Raw genomic sequence first — 15,741 nt, 5'->3', positions numbered from 1 at the left:
ATGATAGGTCTATAGTTCCGATAATTCAATTTATTTCCCTTCTTAAATAATGAGGCCGCATGTGCTTTCCTCTAATTGATGGAACCAGCATAACCCTGAATGTGCTATCAAATATATGAGCCAATCACTCACATTCCACATCACACAATTGCTTAAGAACTCAGAGACAAATTATATTAGCTTCATTTGTTCAAATGCTCCCTCAGATAGTCTGCTGGGAGCCGAGGGTATAATGATTGAGGACCATGGTCATCTATGGATATTACCACAATTTAATACAGGGCTAAAGATTAAAACAATGCAACATTTTATTTACACTGATATTAAGAATAATAATTGGTAGATATACTGTATGAGCATAACATTGACAATGACCTTGAAACTACAGTGCTCAAATTTGTGTTAAAATTAAAGACTAATAAAAATTTGTATATTGACATGATACTGGCATAGGCTGGTTGGACAGCCTGTTTTTGTACATATATTGTATTGTATCTGATTGTTAATCATTCCTTTATCAGAAGGCGATGATAATAATGAGAATGGATTGTATAAATTATTTATTAATAAGTAAAGTTCACCAAAGGCGCTCTCATTCTGCTCCTGCAAATTCAAAAGACATACAGTGGAATCCCCATTTACTGCAACAATAACTTGCACTTATGTCGCAACTTTAACATAGTAGAAACACCCCAAAGCACCTGGGTGAGATTCTCTGGCCTCCCTGTGGCATGTTTCTCTGTGACGGGAAGCAGCCCACTGCTGGCCGACGGCAGGATCTTCTGGGCCCGCCACTGAAAATGGGATTTCCCATTGAATCCACCCCAAGCTGCCATCATTTAGGAGTCAAAACTAATTCATTTGTACAAACAAGAGCAATTTGTTCATTCCTCTTTACCATTGAACAAAACTGTTACGTTTTGTCATGGAAAGTGCACGTTTAACTTAATGGCCCGTTCTCAATCGTGAAGGGATGACTTACGCTATTCACCTTGTATACAGTTGCAACATACTTTTTTGCAGGCTTGTGATTGGAAGTTTGTAATAATCAAACATCTGATCCAACATGGGAGCCTTGCTTAGGGATCTGTGGTATCTGCAAGTAGGGTAAGTAGCAAGAAGACTCTTTAGCCAATAACATTTAAGAATCCTCACTCAAACACACAGGTTACAAACCAGGAAGCAGAAAACATGAAACATAAAATGTGTTTGTGGAGTTTGCACTTTCTCTCTGTGTCTGCGTGGGTTTCCTCCGGGTGCTCCGGTTTTCTCACAATGATATGCAGGTTAGGTGGATTGGCCATGCTAAGTTTCCCCTTGGTGTCCAAAGGTTGACTGGCGATACAGGGCGAGAGCGGGGATTGGGCCTCGGTGGGTGCTCTATTGAAGGGTTGACTCAGATTCGATGGGCTGAATGGCCTCCTTCTGCACTGTAAGGATTCTATGATTCTATAATAAAAAACTTCAAATTGTAGCAAGCAAGTATTGTAGTTAAGGCTATGGAACAGATTTGAGGTGGAACAACATTTGGATCTCCACAACCAAATTCAACTCAAGAACAGAGAATGGTGTAAAACCAGGCTATGTTCTAGCCTTGATTCTGTCTTCCCTGCAGATGTGGAAGGAAGCTGCTTGTGTGCTAGGTCAGGTGATAACCTCTGCAATCTGTCAAGACTGAAAGTGAAGATAAAAACATGTGTCCTGATTAGATAACGCCTCTACACTGACAATGCTGTAATATTTGCCCACACGGAAATTCAGCTACAAAGTTTCATGGACTATCTTCCATGCTTATAATTTGCTCTCCCTAACTATAAGCATCAAGAAAACTATGGTCATGGGTCCAGATGTTGCATATCTGCGCCTGATCAAACCTGCTTTAAGGATGCTTGCAAGTGTGACGTGATGTCCCTCGACATCATTTATCACATCCAGGAGTTAATAGTTGATGATTGAGGGAAAGAGCAACATCTGCTGTGGCCTGGCATGCACCACCATGATGAACAGTGGCTACAGCAGCTTGGCAACAGGCGCCAATGCAAAAAGCACCAACCAACACTTGGCCATTTGCAGCAAAACCTGCCTCTCAAAGATTGACCCCTCCAGCAATTGGCAAAGGAATGCCATATGAAGGCATTCCATTGGAAATGGATTGTTTTCTGCAGGTCCATCTTCAGTCAGAGGTGGAAGGATGCCATACATATTAAACCTTGAGCACCGGACCTTATTGTAAAGTATGGTTCAGTGTCATGGTATCATGTTATACAATGCATTTACCAATTTGCATCAAGGTAGCCATAAAATAAAATTTCCCTTTGTTTCCACATTATATTTTATATGTGCATTTGCATAATGTGTAATATCTCCCCACATACTTAAAGCCCAACTCAATTAGTATCAAGAAAAGCCTCCATTGATCATTTAGATTTGAAAGTTCCTAGCTCTGACACATCTAACCACAAACATTTTCTGACATTGTTAATAGTGTAGTTACGCAATAATGTTCATAGGCACTCTTATCCAATCCAAAAGAACTAGAGCACTTCAAATATGATACTTAGAACAGGAAATATATGGCAGATATAAATATCATGGCACTTTCCTGGTTTGAAAACATCTTGTCTATAAACAATCACACTCGTGTTTTGCTCTGTAGGAATCGACTACATAGTGGCTTCTGGACTTTGAGACTTGATGAATTTCTTTGAAATAAGATTTCATTCAAGGAAAGCAGTGCGAGTTGAAATGAAACATTCAATGAAAAGGCTGCAGGTTACTCTTTTGTCGCTGGCTAGCCTTATTGCTCTTGCAGAACCAGGTATGGCATGTTTTCTTTTTAAGTTTCTCATACGAATGGTGCCTTTAAATCTTTAGCATATCCTGGGTATTCTTCACGCTACAATTAGTAGTTGTGTCTTCAGCTGTTTAGGTCCTGAACTCTGGAACTCCTTCCATAAATCCCTCCACCTTATTATCTCACACCCAACTCTCCTTCCTTAAGACACTCCTTAATAGCCACATCTTTGACCTAGTTTTTGACCACTGAAATCTTTTCATGTGGCTCATGTGGCAAATTCTGTCTGATAATACTTCTCTGAACCACTTTGAGAGGTTTGACTATCTTCAACGTTCTATATAAATGCAATTTATTGTTGTTTCAAGGAATTTAGTTATCTTCTTTATTCCATTGTGTACTGCATGAAATAAGTGTGTTTGGTCATATATCATTTGTTTGAAATTGATTGCTAGTCCTGTGCCAATCAATAGCTGGAAACTTCCACAAACCTTCATATCAAACACAAATTCAACAAGATTCAATTATATTTGCATTTCCTCTTCAGTAACCAGTGCCTGTCAGGTTTCAGCTCCTTTTCATGCTTTCACAAGTTGTGGGTGGCATCGGTTATGTTTCCTTAAAGGAAAGTGTTACTCAGCCACAGAAAATGTGATCAATTTGTGGGATCCAGAAAGTGTCCCTGGACAGAAAGACAACATCAACTACCCATATTCATTCAGCATCTTTACTTGCAATACAACTACACAAGTTGCTTTACAGCTGCATTATTAAGCCAAATATGATACCATGGCACATAAGGGGAGATCAGGGAAAATGACAAATGTTTGGTCAAATAAGGGAGGTAAAGAGGGCAAGAAATTACGGGAATAATTCCAGAGCATAGCAAGAAGGAAACTAAAATAATTATTGAAAAAAAGCAATGAACTGGAACACTAAAATAATCAACCAAGCAACAAATTCAGTGCTCGCCGTAACAAAGTCATTATTTGATGAACGATAAATTAATTCAACATTCATTTTGAAATATAATAATTGAAGAAGGGTACAGGTAAACTAATTTAAAAAATGTCTGTGCCAATGTTTTGCTTCACTTCACTATTTAATGTAATGTTTGGAAATAGGAAATGGTTGTGTTGAACCAAATCTGCATTCCAGGACACTTAATTCTATCTTGCATTTGAAATTGAAGTTTTACGATAATTGCAATGATAATATATACTTTGGTTTTGAGGTCAAAATAGATTTAAACAAGGTATAATTTCAGGATTATAAATCATACACCGGATATAAAAAGAAATAACACAGAAAGGTTATCAATATACTTGCTATTGACAAGTGTTAAATTTGTCTTGTGGCCAAAGCGCTAATTGCAGGATCAGTACTTGACACTTGTATTTACTGCTTTCAAGTCCCAACCTTAATGGGCTATTGTGCAAACTTTCATCTGTATATTTAGTTAAAAGTGCAACGTGCTAAAAGCACTTTCAGCTGGAATTCTCCAGCCGCTGCGATTCACTTTGCCCACCGGCAGTGACCCCCCCACCCCCGGCCAGTGGATTTCCTGGCAGTATGGGGGCCTTCAACGGGAAGTCCCATTGACAAGCGGCGGGAGTATAGAATCCTGCCGCCAGTGAATAGCCTGTCACCGAGAAACACACAGCTGGGAACCAGTGAATCCAGCCTTTCATTTAAAAAATAAATAAAATGCTGTTTAAGTTTAGTTTTTCAGGTTAACCAACTTTCTGATGTCAAAAAATAATTCTGCAGTTTGTGAATACATTTATAAATTCACACATTCCAAAAGTTAATTTTGAGAAAAAGTATTCATTAAGTTAAACAAGAAATCAGCTAAAGACATTCATTTAAATTGATATGTAATTTTAATTTTAAGTTAGTAATATTTAATTTCAATATATAATAGCTAGTGCTTTAAAAATATCAGTTTACAGCAAGTTATATCAAATTAAATATTTACCACAAATCATTGCATTCCATGCACACAGAACATTTGTTCACCACTGGCTATTAAAAGCATATATAGACCAGAATACAAACAGTGGATTACTTTTGAAGTATCTCTGTTGTCCTCTGGGCAATTTTTTATCCCATCATGTAATCTGGGCGTTGCTGGCAAGGTCACCATTTATTGCCCATCGCTAATTACCCTTGAGAAGGGGGTGGTGAGCCACTTCTTGAACTGCAGCAGTCTATGTTCTGTGGGGGCACACTCACAGTGCTGTTAGGACAGTGCTGTTAGGAAGGGAGTTCCAAAATTCTGATGCAGTGGCAGTGAAGGAACAACAGCGAGTTAGGATAGAACATAGAACAGTACAGCACAGAACAGGCCCTTCGGCCCTCGATGTTGTGCCGAGCAATGATCACCCTACTTAAACCCACGTAACCCGTATACCCGTAACCCAACAATCCCCCCATTAACCTTACACTACGGGCAATTTAGCATGGCCAATCTGCCTAACCCACACATTTTTGGACTGTGGGAGGAAACCGGAGCACCCGGAGGAAACCCACGCACACACGGGGAGGACGTGCAGACTCCACACAGACAGTGACCCAGCCGGGAATCGAACCTGGGACCCTGGAGCTGTGAAGCATTGAAGCTAACCACCATGCTACCGTGAGGCCCCAATTGTAGTGGAACTTGCAAGAGGGACAGCACGGTAGCACAAGTTGCTAGTACTGTGGCTTCACAGCGCCAGGATCCCAGGTTCGATTCCCCGCTGGGTCACGGTCTGTGCGGAGTTTGCACCTTCTCCCCGTGTCTGCGTGAGTTTCCTCCGGGTGCTCCGGTTTCCTCCCACAGTCCAAAGACGTGCAGGTTAGGTGGATTAGCCATGCTAAATTGCCCTTAGTGTCCAAAAAGGTTCGGAGCGGTTATTGGGTTATAGGGATAGGGTGGAAGTGAGGGCTTAAGCGGGTCAGTGCAGACTCGATGGGCCAAATGGCTTCCTTCTGTGCTGTATGTTCTACGTTCTATGTTCTAGATGTTGTTGGCCATGTCCTTCCAGACGGTGAAGGCGCAGGTTTGAAAGGTGCTGTCGAAGAGCTTCAGCAAATTGTACAATGTGTACATTTTGTAGATTGTACACACTGCTGCCACTGTGTGTTGGTGGTTGGGGGAATGAGTGTTTACAAACTGGATGTGGTGGTGACCAAGTGGACTGCTACACCCTCGATGGCATTGAGATTCTTCAGTGTTTTTGAATTGTTCTAATCCAGGTAAATGGAGCATCTTCCATCACGCTTGTGACTTGTAGAATTTGAACAGACTTTGGAGAGCTAGAAAGTGAGTTACTTCCAGCAGAAAACCCTGCTTTTGTCAACTCAATATTAATATGACTGGCATCAGTTGTAACTCTCCCATCCAACCTCATGATGTTGATAGTGGAGGAATTCAATGATGGTAATGTATTTGAATATCAAGGGAGATGGCTATATTCTCTCTTGCTGGATATGGTCATTGCCTGGCACTTCTATGTTGTGAATGCCACTTGCCAACTATCTGCCCAAGCCTGAATTGTGTTCAAGTCTTATGGCATGCAGCATTGCATGACATAAATGCTGGACATTGTGCAAACATCAGCAAAATCCCTATTTCTGAACTTATGTTAAAGAGAAGGTTATGATGAAGTAACTGAAGATGGTTGGACCTAAGGGACGACACTGAGCAACTTCTGCAGTAATATCTAGGTCTGAAATGATTGAACATCCACAGCTATCCTCTTCTGTGCGAGGCACGGACATCATTCAGCAGAAATAGTTAAAGTCTGCTTTTGGGCGCATTTAGAACATAGAACATAGAACAGTACAGCACAGAACAGGCCCTTCGGCCCTCAATGTTGTGCCGAGCCATGATCACCCTACTCAAACCCACGTATCCACCCTATACCCGTAGCCCGACAACCCCCCGCCCCTTAACCTTACTTTTATTAGGACACTACGGGCAATTTAGCATGGCCAATCCACCTAACCCGCACATCTTTGGACTGGGGTGTTGATGGGGTGTTTCTCACTGGCTGTAGCGACAAGATTCGCCCTGCTATTCACTGGCCGTTTTTTGGGCCTTGGGGAGTTTCTATCTGCCGAGGTCACACTTTCTTGATTTCCTGCTAGCGATTTGCTGCTTCTCACAGATCAGGACCCCATGGCTTTCTGGACCCCTCGTCACCACCACCAACCTTTCCGTGGCCTCTGGGAACCCTCCTCACCTTCCCCTCTAATGGGCAAGGCCACCCTGGCTCCGACTCTGGCAATTCTAACCTGACACCCAGGCACCCTGGCATTGCCAGTTTGGCACCTTGATAGTGTGCTTGGGTGACATTGCCAGGGTGCGTGGCTGCCACTGCCGGGGAGCCTGGTTGGCAGTGCTAAAGTTCCCAGGTGATAGGGGTGTGCCATGGCACCACCCTCCCCTGTCCCCAACCACCCGGGGTCTCTGTGGCCTGGGGGACCTCCCATGGTGCCATCATGCCTGGTCCACATTTGTGGAAACAAGTGCTAAATGGCGCCCTGGCAAGGTCTTGCAGGTGCAGCTGTTGACTCACGGGCGCTGGGTGCATTTGATTCATTTAACCTGGTTCATGGCCAGCAAGGGTAAGATCCAGATTGCACCAGGCGGAACAAGTCAAATGACTCATGGTCGGCCTGGCATCCAGCAGGAAGCCTGATTTAGTGCTCTCGTGCGATTCACCTGTTTCACCCGGATCCATGCCAGGTGCAACATGGTGGCTGAATCATGCCCATGATTGCAACTGGTGGAGAGTTCCCCCTTGATTCCCATTTGCTTCAATTTTCCTAGGGTTCCTAGCTTCCGCATTTAGTCAAATGGTCCCTTCATGCCAAGGGCAGTCACTCCCACCTGATTTATAGAATTCAGCTCTTTCATTAACCTTGTTTGAACCAAGAATGTAATGAGGTCTGGAACCCCCATGTGTTCCTGACAGAACCCATACTGAGCTTCAGTGTGCAAGTTATTGTTGGTAAATGCCACTTCATAGCACTCTCAGTGACAACTTCCATCACTTTGCTGATAATCCAGAGTAGACTAATCGGCTAGGATGTGTCCTGCTTTTTTATGGATAGGGTACAACTGGGTGTTTTTTCACATTGTTGGGTAGATGCCAGTGTTATTACTGTACTGGAACATATTGACTTGGGGCACAGCTAGTTCACAAGTCTTCAGTCAGAATTTAGTTAAGGCCTTTGTTGCACCCAGTGCCTTCAACCATTTGTTCTTATTATGAGGAATGATTGAATGAGGTAAAGACCAGCACCTGTAATGCTGGGGGAAGGAGACCAAGATGGATCACCTACTCAGCACTCCTGGCTAAAGGTAGTTGCAAATGCTTCAACAATGGCTCGTTTTTTTCAGGTCCGTTTGACGTGAGCGCAAATCCTCTTATGGCCGCTAAATCTTTCAAGGGGGACATAGCAGGATTTGCGCTGGTGTGATCTCGGTTTGATATCTTCCCTGTTGGTGACGTGATCAGGTGAACCTGATTTCCATAAATGTGCATGCATTTATATATAATTAAATGGCTTTATGTCCTTAGCCCCGTGGAATGCATCCAACTTGACCTTATGACATCTTGCTGGCGCAAATCACTACTGGTTTTTAAAAACAAAAAACATTTGTAATAACCATGCTGCTGCAAAGCTGCCTAAAGACCTTAATAATGGTTTTGAGAGTCTGCCGATATCTTTCCAAAGCTCGCTGAGTTTGTGGGCGATAGGCGGTTGATTTTAATTGTTTGATGCTTAAACTACAAATTACGCCCTGGAAAATTTGAAGTGTAAAGTTAGAACCCTGGTCAGATTGCACTTCTGAGGGTAGGCCATAGTGTGTGAAAAACTGCGTCAACATTTCCACTACTACCTCAGCTGTAACTGTTCTCAAAGGTGTAGCTTCTGGAAATCGGATAGTCATATCCATGACCATAACAATGTATCAATGCCCTGCCTTTGTTTCAGGCAATGGTCCTGCACAGTCTATCAATATCGGACTAAATGGTTCTTCAAACACTGTATGGGTATTAAAGGTGCTGGTTTAATCCCATGTTACGGTTTACCTATTGTCTGCTAAGTACGACAGGTTCTACAGAATTGCTCTCCATCCTTATGCAGCTTTGGCCAGGAGAAATGCCCATTGACTGATACCTGGGTTTTCCGAATTCCCACATGTTGCCATTGGTATCTCATGGGCAGCACCACTATCTGATGAACAATCATCCAATCCTTTTTTAAAAAATATATTTTTATTGGTGTTTGGCGTTATAGATACAGAAAAGTAAAAGACAAAACTGAGTTTTGCATGTAACAGGCAATGCAGCAACAGTAATAATAACCAAGAATAGGAACAACAAGATTTGAGCCCCTCGCTGTGAGCATGACCTTGACTGCGGCTCCAATGCTACTTGCTACTCACATCTATAAGTATTCGGTTTACACAGTGGTTTGCTGGGTTTCAGCTGAGGCTCCTGCCTCTTGGCGGTAGGGGTTGCCCCCAGCTTTACCCTTGTATATACAGTGTAGTTGGAGTCTTTCCCCTCGTTCATCAGCGAGCTCCGTTCCACTGGTTGGGGGGCGGGGGGGGACAAGTCCTTTTTGAGGGTGGGTGGGTCCATTTGCTACACTGGTTTCTCCCCTTGAAGGGGAAGCCCTTGATCCCGCCATTGAGTGCCCCCCCACATTCTTCCATTCTTTCCCAGTTCATCGCGAGCTACTCTCCCTCTGGGCGGCTTTTCCTGCCTCCCTCTTCTTCCACCAGCCTTAGCTAGCTACCCCCCCCCCCCCCCCACCCCCCCACCTTAGTTGGCTGCTGGTTGCAAATAGGTCTGGGTAGAGACTTGTGAATTTGCTCCATGTGCCGTGGAATCTCTCCTTGGGCCCTCTTATTTCGAATTTTATCGTTTCTAGCCTCGGAAATTCAGCCAGATCTGAGAGCCATTTCAAGGCCCAGGCTGATGCTGCCGACTTCCATCCAGCAGATGTCCCCGCCTGGCGATCAGTGAGGCGAAGGCCAGGGCATCCGCCCATTTCCCTACCCAGAGCTCTGGATGCTCTGACACCCGAAGACTGCCACAGACAGACACGGCTCCATTTCCACCCACCTTGGACATAGCCTCGAAGAAGGCTGTCCAGAATTCCCTGAGTCTCAGACAGGAACATGTGGATGTGGTTGGCTGGACGGCCATGATGCTGCTCAAACTTGTCCTCCACCTCTGGGAAGAACCCGCTCATATATGTCTTGGTAAAGTATGCTCTGTGCACCACCTTGAGCTGCATCAGGTTTAGCCCAGGCAGGAGGAGGTGGAGTTGACTCCGTGCAGCACCTCGATCCAGAGTCCTTCCCCGCACGTTCATCAGGTCTCGTCGAGTGGAGTCCTGACCCTTTCTATAAGTCGTCTATATATAGTGCCGCATTTGTCATCTCCTAACTAGTCCGGCCCGATCATCGTGTCCAGGAATGTGTATGCGAGTCACTGGGGAATGGTTTTGTCTCCTTGAGGAGAAAGTTACGCAGCTGCAGATATCTGAGCTCATTGCCTTTCAGGAGTTGGAGCTTCTCTGTAAGCTCCCCTATAGACGTCAGTTTGTTGTCCACGTACATGTCTTCTGCTGTCAGCGTCCCTTTTTCATACCCCCACATCCTGAATGTGGCATCGATCGTCGCCAGTGTGAACCTATGGTTGTTGCACTTGGGGGACCCCGTGGACATCTCACTCAGTTCAAAATGGCACCCAAACCGGTTTCATGTTCTGAGGGTGGCTACTAGCACTGGGCTCATGGAGTGTATGTATGGGGGGCTGGGAGTGATGTGGTGGTCAGCACTTGGAGAGGCGTCTCTGTCCAGGAGGCTTCCTCTATTCGGACCCAGTCTGCCTTCGGCTCCCTTAGCCATCCCCTTATCCTCTCCGCATGGGCCACCCATGGTAGTACAGCAGATTTGGTAGAGCCAGGCCTTCCACGTGCCGCCCGCGTTGTAAAATGGACTTGCGTATGCTAGGAACTCTCCTCCCCCCCCCCCCCCCCCCCCCCCCCCCCCCAGACGAAGGCCACGATTAACTTGTCAACCCTATTGAAGGAGGATTCGGAGATGAAGATCGGGAGTGAGCTGAATACGAAGAGGAACCTAGGCAGCACATTCATTTTGACTGTCTGTACCCTTTCTGCCAGCAAAAGAGGGAGTGAGTCCCACCTCTGCAGGAACTTGCTCCCCTCCTCCACCAGGCTGGAGAGGTTCCATTTGTGGAGCCTCTTCCAAGTGTGGGCCACTTGGATTCCCCAGGTACCTGAACTTGGTTTGGGTTACTTTGAACAGCAGTTCCTCCAGCTTCGCCCCTCCCTCTCTGGGGCTTACTGGAAAGATCTCACGTTTCCCCAGGTTGAGTTTGTAAGCCGAAAAGGTGCCGAGCTACAGGAGGAATCCAGTTATCTTTCCCATGCTGGCTCGGGGGTTTGACACGTAGAGGAGCAGGTCATCTGAATAGTGTGAGGCTATATGCTCTGCCCCCTCTCCAGATGCCCGTCCGCCAATCTACTGATCTAAAGGCGATAGCGAGCGGCTTAATTGCCAGTCTGAACAGGAGCGAGGATAGCGGTCACCCCTGTCTCATTCCCCTGTACAGCCGGATGTTTTTGGAGCTGGTTACGATTGCCTTGTACGCTCACCATAGGAGTGCTGTTCAGGAGCTTAACTCATGAGGTGAACCCTGCCATAATCCCAAACCATTCAAGCACTTCCATGAAGCATCTCCATTCTACTTGATAGAAGGCGTACTCAGCGTCCAGGGAGACAATCACATCTGGTGTCCTCTCCCCAGGTGGTCATTATTACATTCAGCAGACATGTGATGTTTGCTGTTTGCTGTCTGCCTTAACTAACCCGGTCGGATCTTCCACAATCACTTCTGACAGGCAAATCTCCAGTCAGCTTACCAGTGCTTTCGTTAAGGTTTTCACGTCAGACTTTAAGAGAGAGATGGGTCTGTATGATTCACACTTTGTCTGGCCCTTGTCCTTCTTGGGAAACTGTGAGACCGAGGCCTGTGCCAGCATGGGCAGCAGGACCCCCTTAAGCAGCAGAACCCCCTTTGACAGTGAGCTGTTGAACATCTCCCACAAGTGCAGGGCCAGTGCTGCTGAGAATTTTTGTAAAAGTCTTCCGGGAACCCATATGGTCCCGGCATTTTCCTTGATTGCATGGAGCTGATGTACTCTACTATTTCGCCCAGCCCTCGCGGTGCTTCCAGCGCCTGTTTCTTTTTTTTATAATACATTTCGAGGGGCAGCACAGTGGCCTAGTCGTTAGCACAACCGCCTCACGGCACTGAGGTCCCAGGTTCGATCCCGGCTCTGGGTCACCGTCCGTGTGGAGTTTGCACATTCTCCCCGTGTCTGCGTGGGTTTCGCCCCCACAACCCAAAAATGTGCAGAGTAGGTGGATTGGCCATGCTAAATTGCCCCTTAATTGGAAAAAATAATTGGCTAATCTAAATTTAAAAAAAAATACATTTTGAGTGCCCAATTCTTTTTTTTTCAATTAACCATGCTCACCTTGTGAGCCCAGCCCTGTCCGATCGGGCCTGCTCTGCTCTCAGGCCATTCAAAATGGCAACCAACTGCTTCTTCTTTTTTGCCATCTCCAGGTTGATGGAACCATCAATTTACCAGACACGTGTTTTCCGATATGAATATAGGCTTTAATCTACTTACAGAGCCAGCCTGTTACCCTTTGATGAACTCTCAGTGAACTGCAGGCTGGCTTTGGACAAGGGTATTTATACAGCAGCACAAGGGGGAGGAGTCATGGGCGGAGCCAAGGGTGGAGCCCTGTACAAGCTCCTGAGCATTCCCAGAGCTACTCCCCCTAGTGGTCGGATAACGCTACTGCGCTTACAAAGATACAGTGTGAATTACCATGTTACATTCACCACACAGGTGTTGTCTGCTGCAACCAATGCTTTACCCTCCCCCTCCTCCTATCCTCTGTCCCTCCTCCTATTCACTTTTACTCTTGTGCATCCTCTTCCTAGTTCCCCCCTCCCCCCTTGGCTTAACCACCCCCCCCCCCCTACAACCCCAACCCCCACCTTCTTTTGCCCTTTGTTTCCCCTGAATTTCTGGCTTGCCCCTCCCTCCTGCCAACGCTTCCTCCCTCCTGAGATTTGGATTTGATTTATTGTCACAGGTACCGAGGTACAGTGAAAAGTATTGTTCTGCATACGGTCCAGCCAAATCGTTCCATATATGAAAAAACATAGGACATACATAAATACACAATGTAAATGCATAAGCACAGGCTTCGGGTGAAGCATAGAGGTGTGTAGCACTACTCAGTAGAGAAGATGTGTGAAGAGATCAGTTCAGTCCATAAAAGGATCATTCAGAAGTCTGGTAACAGCAGGGAAGCGTGTTCTCAGATTTCTGTATCTCCTGCTCGACAGAAGAAGTTGGAAGAGAGAGTAATCTGGGTGGGAGGGGTCTTTGATAATGCTACCGTATTCCCAAGGCAGTGGGAGGTGTCAGAGTCAATGGATGGGGAGCGGTTTTGCGTGATGGACTGAGCTGAGTTCACGACTCTCTGTAGTTTCTTATGGTCCTAGGCCGAGCCGTTGCTATACCAGACTGATGCAGCCAGGTAGAATGCTTTCTATGATGCATCTGTAAAAATTGATAAGAGTCAATGCGGACATGCCGAATTTCCTTATTTTCCTGAGGAAGTAGAGGCGCTGTTGTGCTTTCTTGGTCGCCGCATCGACATGGGTGGACCAGGACAGATTTCTGGTGATGTGAACACCTAGGAATTTTAAGCTGTCACCTCAGCACCATTGGTGCAGACAGGGGTGTGTACCGTACCTCACTTCCTGAAGTCAATGACCAGCTCTTTAGTTTTTCTGGCATTGCGGAATAGATTGTTGTTGTTGCACCACTCCACTAGGTTCTCTATCTCACTCCTGTATTCTGACTCATCGTTGTTCGAGATCCAACCCACTACAATTGTGTCATCGGTAAACTTGTAGATGGAGTTGGAGCCACATTTTGCCACACATTGTGTGTATATAGGGAGTATAGTAGGGGACGATGTACGCAACCTTGTGGGACCCCGGTATTGAGGACTATTGTGGAGTGTGCCGCGGCCTCACCCTTCTCTGTCCTCCCGTACACCAGCTTACTCGCTAGTGTAGCGGCTCCCCTCTATGTCAGGTTCCACCATTTAACCTCCGTCTGCCTCTCCCCCGCCAAGGTGCCGCGCTGGCATTTTTTGCAAGCACGCGCAATCAGAACGGGGTGGCCCTGCGTGGGTGTTGGAATGGGGCTGGGGGGGGGGGGGCTCCTCCCATAATGCATTTGCGCTGGGGGACTCAGACATCCAGACCGTCTCGATCTCAAAGCAATGGGGAGTCCCAGTGAAAGGAACTTTCAATCGCATATTCCCCATTCAGGCCCTTTATTCAACGCGAGTCGTTTTGAATCGCCATGTGTTTATCGGTACTGAGTGCCGGGAAACACGCAGCTAAATGTGCTCGCTCGGGGATTTTGTTCCCTTTTGGGAGAATCGTGCCCTTTGTCTCTCAAACAAAGAATTTCGCCTGGCATGTCATCTAAAGAAAAGTATGTTGTGAGAAATTTTAAGGTTAAGGTTTCTACTAATTGTTCACATGGTGGAAGAGGGAAACTGGTCATGATTAGAATGAGTAGAGAGAAGAGAGATCCGGTGAACTCACACACAGAGAAAAGTGAGAAAAATCTTTTGGGCATGTTTATGATGGAGATAGAGGATCAGCTAGGTCACAAGTCAGGAGGTTGAAGTGAGAGATTGACTTTGGGCATTGTTTGGTGTCAGTGTTTTAATAGTGTTTTAATAACCATCATCCTATTTGATTATGTGTATGGATGTCTTTAACAAAAGTGCACATGTGCGTGTGACATCATCAGGAGTGCGGGTCTCGGTTTAGCCACAAGGAGCTTGTGTATAGTTGCGTTTAGCTACTGCTTGCGCCTGAAGCCAAACTGTAGTAGTACCTCAATGTTTTCTGAAGTAAAGAAGATTTAACTTTTACAACTCATTTAACTACCTTTCTTGTGTTCAAGCTACCACATCTTTTTGACTACAGCATCAAAAAGTAGAAGAAAATAATTTGAGGCTCAGCGTAGTGGCACAGAGTTTTGTATAGCGAGGAGCGAGCATTTGCAAAGTGATCAGTGGCAATGGCTATGTTTGGGACTATCAGTGAGTTTGTGGAGGGGCATGAGGACTGGACTGAGGATGTAAAAAGGTTAGGGACACTTTTTCCTGGCAAATAAAATTGTAGCTGAAGCTAAAATGTGCTGAATTCTCCTGAGTGTTTATGGGGCAAAGACTTACAAGCGAATGAGAAATTTAGCAACACCATGGAAACCTTGGGGACATTTCATTTGCGGAATTAGTTGCACTTGCTCAGAATTATCACCTTGTTAAGCCCTCAGTGATTGTCCAACACTGTGAACTTGGGACAATGTTGGAGGATATGCTCTGGGACAGATTGGCCTATGGCATTATTGAAGACCGTATACAGCATTGCTTGTTGGGGGAAAGCACACTAGCTTTCAAGAAGGCTCTAGAAGTTTCTCAGGGCATGGACATGACTGCCAGCACTGTAAAGGATATTCAAAGGCACATAGTGGGACACAGGCAGGTGCAGTACATCATGCAAGATAAGAGCCAGCAAACAAAAAGGTGAATGCAGTAGAATGTTTCAAGTGTGTAAGCACACACTATGCAAATGATTGTAAAATCATAGACACTGACACAAAAGCTGCAGGAGTGCTAAGAGCAAGTCTTAGGTTGGACAGGAATTTCAAATTCAAAGAAGCCTCAGTTTGCTAAGCATTACCTGGAATGCACAAAGCAGGAAGAGGAGCTTTCTTACAACATGCTCAATGTG

The 15,741-nt window shown here is 45.4% G+C and overlaps 1 protein-coding gene across 3 annotated transcripts in view; it reads left to right on the top strand.

Annotated features, from left to right (window-relative positions):
- The first annotated feature begins 2,615 nt into the window (after nt 1-2,615).
- Nucleotides 2,616-15,741, top strand: part of LOC119969041 (cell surface glycoprotein CD200 receptor 1-B-like) — a 151,849-nt gene continuing 138,723 nt past the window's right edge. For all 3 annotated transcript variants that reach the window (XM_038802194.1, XM_038802196.1, XM_038802193.1), the window contains exon 1: nt 2,616-2,818. In XM_038802194.1, coding sequence (XP_038658122.1) covers nt 2,695-2,818 — 124 coding nt within the window. In that variant the 5' untranslated portion in view covers nt 2,616-2,694. The remainder of the gene's footprint in view (nt 2,819-15,741) is intronic.

Source organism: Scyliorhinus canicula, chromosome 7 (assembly GCF_902713615.1).
Source record: "Scyliorhinus canicula chromosome 7, sScyCan1.1, whole genome shotgun sequence".
Taxonomy (NCBI): domain Eukaryota; kingdom Metazoa; phylum Chordata; class Chondrichthyes; order Carcharhiniformes; family Scyliorhinidae; genus Scyliorhinus; species Scyliorhinus canicula.
The sequence above is the reverse complement of the archived record's forward strand: the minus strand, read 5'-3'. Positions and strand labels throughout refer to the sequence as shown.